This window comes from Cupressus sempervirens, chromosome 11 (genome assembly GCF_028749045.1).
Source record: "Cupressus sempervirens isolate cs-2001-9-10 chromosome 11, ASM2874904v1, whole genome shotgun sequence".
Lineage (NCBI taxonomy): Eukaryota > Viridiplantae > Streptophyta > Pinopsida > Cupressales > Cupressaceae > Cupressus > Cupressus sempervirens.
In genome coordinates this window covers 401,069,335-401,080,716 of record NC_143128.1, presented here as the reverse complement: position 1 = coordinate 401,080,716, position 11,382 = coordinate 401,069,335, and the positions used below count along the sequence as shown (strand labels likewise).

At 36.4% G+C, this 11,382-nt stretch overlaps 1 protein-coding gene across 1 annotated transcript in view; it reads right to left on the bottom strand.

Annotated features, from left to right (window-relative positions):
* Positions 1-1,128: 1,128 nt before the first annotated feature.
* Positions 1,129-11,382, bottom strand: part of LOC149529869 (uncharacterized) — a 365,125-nt gene continuing 354,871 nt past the window's right edge. Inside the window, exons 13-14 of the mRNA XM_089809053.1 lie at positions 1,921-1,991; positions 1,129-1,734 (exon numbers count right to left, since the gene is read on the bottom strand). Of these exons, the coding sequence (XP_089665179.1) occupies positions 1,633-1,734; positions 1,921-1,991 (173 nt within the window). The 3' untranslated portion in view covers positions 1,129-1,632. The remainder of the gene's footprint in view (positions 1,735-1,920; positions 1,992-11,382) is intronic.

Sequence of the window (11,382 nt, the reverse complement as noted above, 5' to 3'; positions counted from 1 at the left end):
AATGAGCAATATTCTCCTAAAGAAACAAGTAACTAGACAAACTATGTGTCAATTATAGAGATAGTTCGTGCTGATGTCAACTGTTAAATGTGAAAAGACAACGGGTAATTATTATAAAGGAGGCAACTTTGACGGCATAGAGCAAACAAGTGTAGCCAATGGCTATCCAGCCACAAAAACCGTCGTCTCTATAGTGTTTTTGACAACTTTTTTAAGGAAAAAAATCCGAGTTTCTCCCCTTGGTATGGTTGACATTTTCCGTACCTCAATCCTCTACCAACAAGTGCATGCCACAAATACAAAGGTTGCAAAACCCACAGAAATGGTCATATCTGATTGCACATGAAAACATATTCACATTGTTGCGTTCTGCCTCGTCATGTTTTGTGCTAATGTGGTCTCTATTGTGCTTGGTCACATCAATACGTATCTAAATGTCTGTAATAAATGCAATTAATACATACTTATCTCTACAATTTGTTTTGGTTATCTAATTTTCTTTTTGGAATATTTGAAAATTAGCATTGGTTGATTTTTAAATTTTTTTTTCCCATGTCCATCTCCATATGATCCACACAACTTTTAATTATTCTAATGAAATGATTCTTCATTGAATTGCTAAGGTGATGTGACAAACTTCCATAAACATTTGAAGTTGTGCTATCCAACTTGCTTCCAAGTTCGGCATCATCAAATCTCAGTTGGAGAAGCTCTTCTATCTTAAAATTTTCAGTAAGTCGCCACCATAGCCTTGAATTGCAACTAAATCACTCTACGCTTTTTTTAGTTGAGTATATAAACATAGAAGATAGATATATAGATAAAATTTTAACGTCCACGAGGCTAACAATAGCTTATGGGACAGCAAGACAACTCAAGCAGACTTAAGTAGCAATGTTCGCTTCTTGTGCAAGATGATGATGAGTCCACCCAATTGCTCAATGTACTCTTCGTTGAATAGGTTATGCCAAGAACTGTCACATATAGTGTTTGCAAATTTATCTCTGCTACTCTTGTAGGCCTCACATTCTAAAATAAGATAAATAGATCTCAAACTGCGAGTTATGTAATTGAAAAGTTAATGCAAGCTGTGGATTGTCAAATCCAATAGCATTTCACCGTCTGACCTCTTTTCCAAACTGGGTTTCCATTTAAAACACAAAAAATGGGATAAACTCATACCATGAGATAAGCACTTGAATGCAAATGGTTCCTGCAAGAGGCTCAATAATATTAACTAACCGCTTTGTCTTATCTTGCGGATCACCTTAACGGGTCAGCACCATAGCCTCGAAATCACAATTAAAAAATTCTACCTTGTCTAAACATAGTACAAGAATAGAAGAATATAAACCTCAAACTACAGGTTATGTTATTGAAAATGGGTGCCTGCAAGCCGTGGGTTTTCAAATCCAAAACTTTTCCAAACTGGGTTTCCATTCAAGATACATAAAATGGGATAAACTGATACCATGAGATGAACTCTTGGATGCAAATGGCTCCTTCATGAAGGTCAATAATATTAATTGTTTAATCTTGCAGATCACCTTGACAAGAAGAGAAATGGCCAACTTCGCTTTTAAAATTATCACAATTGGTTCATGTTCCATCTGCCAAAGTGCCTGAAAAGCCTTACTCATCATAGCATTGTACTTGTATATAATCGTTCTCTTTACCGCTTCCAATTGGAGGAGAGGTGTGTTTAATTAGACACGTTTGAAGTAATGCAACAACCTGAAAACGTCAACTACGCATTGTTAGGAATCATTATTGCTACTTATGAAGAACGACTCAAGAGGAAGTATGTGAAACGAAATCCATCATACACAAAAACAGGCAAAGATGCAACATAGGTTATAAAGAGTAAATGTCAATATCCATTGTCACAAATGCATGAGACAGGTGGATTAAGGTACTCACCAATGAAGCCGTGGCACAAATGAAGCTGAAACCTTTGCAGTGAAAGGGTGCGTTGTTTGACAGGAACAATACTGAAATTGTTTGACATCACTAGTCAAAATAAATAATCAAAGAGAAAAAAGTATGATATATACACAATTTTTTTAAAACCAGAGATGAATTACATGCAACTGTTTTGACTCAATTGTACTTTCAGTCCTGAGAACTTCATTTGAAGGTCCATCTTAAAGTTTAAAATTGTGTCTTTTCTTCTCAGGTTTGATATTATTAGCTCTAGACCCAAAGATGTCATGTTCAACATAGATGCCATTTAAAAGGTATTGCCTAAGGAAAATTGTCCGTGATGAATTTCAACTGTTAATTTTTTTAATGTTCTCACTTCTTTAAGATCTAAATATAAAATAATAAAAATACAACAAAAGAGGACAATATAATGCAATCCAAGAGATATAATGTGTAACATGCTGGTGATCCAAATGGTACTCTACATTTGTAATATGAAAGTATCCCACACTAGGATATTACCTCAAATCTGATACAATGCTAGAAATTGTAGTTCCCTTGCATTTGTGAATGGTTATGCACCTTTGGGGTTTGCAACAATAAGTAAAATGCATCTAAAATTCTCAAATTAAATGCACAAATTAAACTCTATTTTATTTCTTGCCAAACACAACTGATTGCATTTGCAATTATAATTTACTTGCAAATATACTCAATGTTGAAAGATACACTCAATGTTGAAAGATACATTTGAATTACAAACTTTGTAATGTTCCTTAGTTTGATCCTTGGATAATTGAGATTATTTCCTTTAGAGATGAAATCGTTGTCTAATATATCGTCCTTCATTTCATGAAATTCTTAATATGGTAATAACTCTATAAGGATATAGTTGTTACTTCATATGAACTAACTTTTATCAACTGACACCAAGTATGATTTTATTTCTAATATATATGAACTTTCTCATCATAGATGGGGCTGTCTTTGATCTTCCTTGGTGGGTTTATGAATCATGTACAATAAGCCTAATATTTATAAGTCTAAGAAGAATGGGCTATTAAAATATATATTGTCTATAATACACCAATAGGTTTGGATATATTTCTCCTTTGATAAATTATATATCCATTACACAAAAGCTATATTGTAATGATTGATACCCCAACAATCACCTTTCATAAGTTACTCTTGAGCGTGCACATTTGTAATCCAAGCATTTGTACTTTCCTTGTACTTGGTGAATGTATTATTGTCAACTCTAGTGATCTCTCTCTTTTCTAGATAAGAAAAAACTGGTACTGCTTCTGCAGATTATTTTTCCTTCCATCTTACCCATTATTGTTGATAGATAAACTCGTGCTGTTATTAATGTATTTGAAGATATTATATGTGTTCCTGTTGTATACATTCTGTCACAATTACACCATACAGTTTACTGTCATTATGATTATTCCTTCTATTTTATAGTTGCATGGGCCCTGGGACAATAATCCTAAGCTGACGTGAGTGTTTTCTCATTGGAGTTCTCTAGTCTTTGATGGCATCTTGATTCTGATCTATCTCCTTCCCTATATGTTGCTATAGGAATCCTTGATTGCTCTTATACTGTGTCTCTTTGAGACAAAATCAGTAAGTATATGCTTTGACTGGTGTGAGCTTATCCCAGATACGACAGTTCCATACTGTTCCTTCATATTTAGCATATATCTGTTAATTATTTTTCATTAAATGTCACAGTTATCTATTCTTCATGTTCGCTGTTGACTAGATCTCAATGAGCTGATTCGAATGTTTAATTGATGGTATCATTTTAGCAATAATCTAATAATATTCATACCAAGTCTGAATAGATTCCAAACCCCCGAACATTATCTTGTGCATACAAATTGTTTCTCTATAATGTTATATCCGTGCAATCTTATATAATCCAATGATATTACATCTTATTGCTGCCTCCATCTGGGTGTATTTCTCCTTTGATCTCTCCCTTCTTCCATATATTCTTTGTTGTGATTCTCAAAGTGGACATTTTGTCATGTTCTATCTTTGGCCTGTCAACTTGACTTGATGAATCCGCTGACGGTGATGGTGTTGGAAGCCCTGTAACTGACGTGGCTGGGTAAGTACTTACTTATGATGGTTCTCACAAATTATATATGCCCCCTTGGATCTCCATCCTTTATGTTTTCTGATTCTTTCCAAACTGCTGTGTATCTTATTTTGTGAGTGTCATACCCCTTTTTCCTTCCCTCCGCTGCCAACTCATGAGCTCTCTGCAATCCAAAGGTTGGATTTACGGTGTCCAATCTATGCTCGATGGAGTCCCTGCATGATGGCGTGTATTATTACCTGGCCTGCATCTTGAATATGATGTTGAAGGCGTGGACTGTCCTTAGCGCATGCAGATTTGTTGATGCAATTAATGAGGTTGTCTCCTCTTCTCGCACATGGAGATCTGTGTGTTGCTCTGCTACTCAGCTCCATTATCTCCCTCTACTTCCCTATTCCTTATCCGTCTTCCTTTCCTTATACATATTGGCGAAACTCCTACATGACGGGTCGTGCCATTTGGATTTATTGTTGTTATGATTATTGTATTTACTAATGAAATTATCTCTCTTGTATACTTTTCTATTTTAATATTATGATCTATTACTATTTGTTTGAATATTTTACATTTAAATTTGTAATCATTGATAATGTTTATGTTGATAAATAAATTCATTATTTATTAACTAATTATTTAGTATAGATGATATTATAGTATATAATTATATCATAATTATATTATAATTTATGTAATTATATAATTTACATTTTGCTACTATATCAATTGATATAATATTATATTATATCAATTTGATATCTTGTTGATAAAAGATATATATATATATATATATAATATTTATTTTGTATTATTATTTAATATTACTTGTTAACTTTAACCTTTGAAAAGGGGATATTACAAACTTGAACCAGAATGATGCACCTTTCATAAAATGCTGCTAAGACACATCACAGCTCAAAGAGATGAAACACTGCCTTCTAGTATAGGTCACAGACCATATATGTAAATCGCAAGGCACAAGTACATACACAGCCCTGTAAATTATGTACACCCAGCTCAATGTAAATGAACACAGCCCTAGTAGGAATGAATGCTGACCACACATGAATTTGTAGCTCATAAAGGTGATTCGCTTCTCCTAGAAATGTCACCCAGGTTAGTATTCAATCACTATTCAGTAGGCACGATTCACCATTATCAAGAATAGCACAAAGTGCATGCAAAGACAAGGTGTCCAACCATGAGATTTTTCAAAACCCTCAAAACCAATTTCTCCAAAAAATGCAAACAAAAGATATCTAAGAATGATTTCATTTGCAACAAGCCATTGCTTTTATAGTAATAAAACAGATCTTCCTTATCACTCCAACAGTTAGCTTCATGAAGACCCTTTTCATTTAAATGCCCTTTGCTTTATACTGAGGCACATATCTGAATAATACAATTTATTAACTCTCTTTGGCTCCAAAAATGACATTTTTATCAATATCATGATATTTCGACACATAAGGCCATTGCTTGCTATACCCAAGACTTAACACTTTTCAACACAGTTCCAACAAGCTATGACACTAAGGTGATCAATGTAGTGCCCACCCTTAGTTTTCTTTTAGTTTATATTGCCGAATCAAAGGACCCTGACACTAGGTAGATACTACATGCTATCCTAGAGTGCTTACCTGTGCAGGAAGAGTTGATCAGGAGGGATCACAACATTCTAGGAATGATGAGAGGCCTAGATCTAGGGGTCCTAGAAGGGGACCTATGAGGATAGACAAGAGTCTATCAAAGCTGCTCAAATAAAGGACCAATTGTGGGTGAAGATTTCTCTTTTTAAGGGTGAAGGTACTGGATATGATGCTGAGAGTTGGTTGACCGCATCAAATAGGTGTTTTTCTATACAAGACTTTGACACCAATGTGAAAGCAAGACATGCCATTATTCACTTAGAGATATTTGCAACAAACTGGTGGAAGATGGAGGAAAATAAACTTTGATCAGACATGAAGAATATCACGTGAGAGTTATTTCTGGAAAACTTCCATGAGTGGTCCTACTAGATCAGTGGCATCAACAGAGGGTGGATAAGTTTCATAACCTGAAACAACTTACTATGACCGTTATGGAGTATGAGTGCGAATTCTTTGAGATCTTATTTAGAGGAATTTGGTTCATTTCTCCACACAGGTTTTTTTCAAGAGCAATTTGACAGTTGAACAAAATGAAATCGTTGAAAGCTTGGAAGTATTAGATTGCAAGCATTCAACAAATTGTTTCGGATCTCCAGTGGTCAAATTGAGGTAGGTTTCAGAAACCCATCATGTAAAATTATTTTGAATATTTGTCTACCTCGTGTCTGCCATGGTTGAATGCATTTGTTGATATTTATAGAACTTTGGAACAATGTTGATTTACATTTTAGAAAATGGAATTGAAACTTGTTTGATTTGAAACCTCTGAGAGATTTACACAATAGATTTATACTGATAAAATTTTCTATTGAAAAACTAGAACAATATCAATAGTAGAATTTTCAAGAATAGAGATTTACTAGCTAGGATTTGAAAGAAAAACAAAGGAAAATCTCCAAATAGTCAACCCTCATTCAGATCTATCAAACAAAATTAATATTTACTCATCCATGTTTAGATAGAAAATTTGGATTGAAAATCCCACCAAAAAACCTAGAAGGAAACTATTGGTTAATTTTCAATTGGTTGGGAAATGTTTTCCTATCAGTTCACTATTCTAAAACTGGTTTTAAAAAAATATATTTTAAAATAGTAAGATATAATTATTAGTATTTTTTCATTTTTTAAAAATATAATAATTTTTTTTTAAAATATTAAATGGCGGGGTGGGGGCCATCACCCATCCCACCCTTGCAGTGGCCATGATTGTCGCAACAACAAATGTTGTTGTATCAGCATAAGTTGCCATGTGCAGCCAAGGGTGTTGTAGTAGCTTCCCCCAACATTGGGGTTTTAAAAACAAACTATTTTATGTGATGTTCTTAAATACGTTTAACCCCGAATAGATGAATATTGTAACAGGATGGGTAAACAAGATGGTGTACGGCTAGGTCCAAATTGATATCCAAACTTTGTGAGGCCGTACGGTGTTGTGTTTGGGATTGTATGGTGTTTTCTTGCTGACCGTATGATAGCATATGAGGGGGCCGTATGGTTGTCAAAGCAGCTGATGGCCGTATGGATGACAAGTTAAGTTAAGCAGTTATGACCGTATGGTGTTGATGGTGACTGTACGGTGTGCTTAAACTCTATATGGTGTTGGGAAGCTTGACGTAAGTTGGTGTAAGGTGAGGGGGGAAATGAAGTATGACAGATGCTAGGTGACCATACGGTAGTCCGTACATTGGGGTGGATGTAAGACAGAGATAGTATATGGAAGTGTGGGTAGAGGGTGAGGGGCGTTGCCGGAATGGGAGGCTGTACGGTTGTACGGTGGGAACTGGAGATGGGGGGTTGGACTTCGTCGATGATGCACAGTTAGTGTAAACAAATAGCAAGATTTAATGGAGGTAAATAACCAATGGAAATACACAGAACAAGAGCAGATCAAACCAACACAATGAATATTCGTAGTATGATGATGCTCCAACTTGCTAGATTTGAATGAAGTATTACAGAAGACGGAATAGGGTGAGGGTTTGAATCCCCCCAAAACCGTAGTAAGCCAAATAGGGAAGGTCTTTCACTTCTGAAATGGCGACAACAGAGAACCCTAAATAGAGTTCGTAGTTATAAGAAAATAATCACCAATCCATGCCTACAGACTACGTACAAGCCATGCTTAAATACCCATGGAAAACTTTTCGAGGGTGTACAAAGATAGCTAACGGTGACACAAACTACAGGAACAAAATAAAAATGGGTCCGAGATACATTTAATCAATTGACCCATTAACAAGGTTTAATTAAATATATTTATTTTATGATGGGAACATTACAGTCCTCCTGTCCCAAAATTTGCTTGTCCTCAAGCAAATGCAAACCCGGTTCTAGGAAACCTTCCATAATTAGCTCCTTCAGTTCTGAGTCAGGCACTGAGTAGATCTTCTCGTTGAAGTAAATGAGGTCATTAATAACCTTATATCTTTCATTGCGAACATAACCATCCATCAACTCACATGCAAAAGTGTTCTTGGAATACTCAGCCAATAGATGGGCAGACCAATTATCCAAAGAATGTGGTTAGGTGTTGAATATCTTGTTTTTACTTGCAGCATTTGGGGCCAAATCCTGTTTAAAAATTGCCTCCATCTTCTTGATTGTGACTTCCCTTGATCCTTTATTTGACATTCCTCTTAGCAACACCTTCTTGCCATCCGTCTCAAATGAAAAGTCCATCCTTTTGAAACTTTGAGTGTATTGGTCAAGAGTTTCCAACCACTGGATGCCCAAAATGATATCAGTATCAACCAAATTTGTGACAAAGAAATCATCTGCCAGGGTATAGTTTCCCATGGAAAGTTGTAACCATGGGATCACATGAGTGCAAGGTAACAAGGTTCCTCCTGCAACCTTAACCTCAAATCCTTCATGCTCAACTACGCACAGGCCTTTACTAGTGACCAAAAATGAATTGATGAAATTGAGTGTGGCGCCACTATCAATCATGATTAGGACTCGTTTTCTGTGAAGTGTGCCCCAAACTTTGAAGATACCACCTCTAGTCGATGTAGTGAGAGTAGTAATGGAACCCCCTTTTTGTATCAGGGCATTTATTCTCTCCTGCTGGGTAATTTCTTCGTCAGTCGCTGTAGGTATTTTTTCTTTGTCATCATCACGCATCACCTCAATGTAGTGAATCTTTCCCTTCCCAAGACAGCGATGACCAGGACCCCATGGTTCTTTGCATGTGAAATAGAGCTTTTTTCTTTGGAGTTCTTGCCAAGAATCTTCATCAATTTGAGGTTTCTTCTGAACTGTCTCCTTGTCCTTGTTTTCTTGTGGGGATGGTGTTGGTGTAGCTGTGTGAGTTTTGGAGGAAGATACGGCCATGTCACGCACCTTCTTAATAGCTTCGCTGAGTGTACACAGGTTGAACCCTTTGATCCAACCTCTCAAAGGCTCTCTCAGCCCATCCATGAATAACACAATTCGACGTCTTTCAGAGATGTCTGTGACTTGTACTGACAACCTTTGGAACTCAGTGATGTAGTTTTCTGCCGTGCCCGTTTTCTTTGGCTGAGCTAGAACTTTGAAGTTTAGCTCAGGATCCTTCCCATCAAAATGGTCAATGAGTCTCTCAGTGAACTCGACATAAGAGGTCACTTGGTCGTGACTGAGAGTGACCAATCCATGATGCCACCACTCATGTGCCACTCCTTCCAGATGAAGTGCTGCGAACTTGATTGCTTCCTCTTTGAGCATTGGGTTGAGTTGGAAATAGGTATCTACCTTTAGGACCCATGACTGTGCAGTAATGACTCCAGATCCATCAAATGGTGATAAGTTTACCTTTCCGATCTTTCTCTTGAGATCATCATTTAAATAACTGCAATTTCCTCCACCAGAATATCTCATTCTTAGATCAATATAGTGTTTGTAAGATATATCACCTTCTATATTCGCGTTCAGCCAATCTTCCTGATGTTTTTCTTGCATTTCCTCAAAGTGGGCTCTCTTCCTTTGCGTGGTGCTTCCGTCCTTGGAAGGAAGATGGGTATCGAGGGTCCAGAGCGAGAGGGTTGAGAGTTTGTCCTTCTCGAAACAGAATTGTCGCTATGCCCATTTTGTTCTCCTGTCGTCTTTCCCTCAGCCAATTTTTGTAGAGTTTCCTACATAAGCCTTTGGGTTTCATTGATTTGCATTTGATTACTGTTCAGCTCTCTTAAAAGATTCATGAGTTCTGTTGTAGGATCCTGATGATCTGCCATTCTATCAATAGGGTTATTTCGCCTTCTCCTCCGAGTATAAACTTGCATTCACTTCCACAGGCAGGCAGGAACAAGGCTCTGATACCACTGTGATGTTCTTGAATACATTTAACCCCGAATAGATGAATACTGTAACAGGATGGGTAAACAAGATGGTGTACGGCTAGGTCCAAATTGATATCCAAACTCTGTGAGGCCATACGGTGCTGTGTCTGGGATTGTACGGTGTTTTCTTTCTGACCGTACGACAGTGTATAGGGGGCCGTACGGTTGTTAGAGTAGCTGATGGCTGTACGGATGACAAGTTAAGTTGAGCAATTATGACCGTACGGTGTTGATAGTTACTATACAGTGTGCTTAAACTCTGTACAGTGTTGGGAAGCTTGATGTATGGTGGTGTAAGGTGAGGGGGGAAATGAAGTATGGTAGATGCTAGGTGATCGTATAGTAGTCCGTACATTGGGGTTGATTTAAGATAGAGATAGTATACGAAAGTGTGGGTAGAGGGTGAGGGGCATTGCTAGAATGGGAGGTCGTACGGTGGGAACTGGAGATGGGGGGTCAAACTTCGTCAATGATGCACAGTTAGTGTAAACAAATAGCAAGATTTAATGGAGATAAACAACCAATGGAAATACACAGAACAAGAGCAGATCAAACCAACACAATGAATATTCGTAGCATGATGATGCTCCAACTTGCCAGATTTGAATGAAGTATTACAAAAGACGGAATAGGGTGAGGGTTTGGATCCCACCGAAACCGTAGTAAGCCAAATAAGGAAGGTCTTTCACTTCTGAAATGGAAACCAATAGAGAACCTTAAATAGGAGTTCGTAGTTATAAGAAAATAATCACCAATCCATGCCTATAGACTACCTACAAGTTGTGCTTAATTACCTGTCGGGAAACTTTCCGAGGGTGTACAGAGATAGCCAATGGTGACACAAACTATAGGAACAAAATAAAAATGGGTCCGAGATACATTTAATCAATTGACCCATTAACAAGGTTTAATTAAATACATTTATTTTATGACGGGGACATTACATTTTATTTTAAATTTTGTTTTTAAAAAAAGGTTATTAAATATTGTTAAATTTATTTTTAAAAGAATTTAGAATTAATAAATTATCTTTTATTAAAAGATGATTTTCTCAGATCGGAAGATTGCTGCAAATGTATTGGCATTGCCTCTAAGGTATGTACTTTCCAAATGACAACCATCTCTCTTATATTAGATGAAATATGGATAGACATGTCCATTCACGAGACATATCTATTGACTCTATTCATTAATATTTAATATAATAGTTTGTTAAATAATACACACACATATAAATATTATGTATATAATATATATCTCACACACACACACACACATATATATAGTGAATTTTATCCAACTAAAACTACATTAACATTAACACTCCCTCTTAGTTAGGAAGGATAAACATAGGACCATATGTTATCTCAATGTAATATCT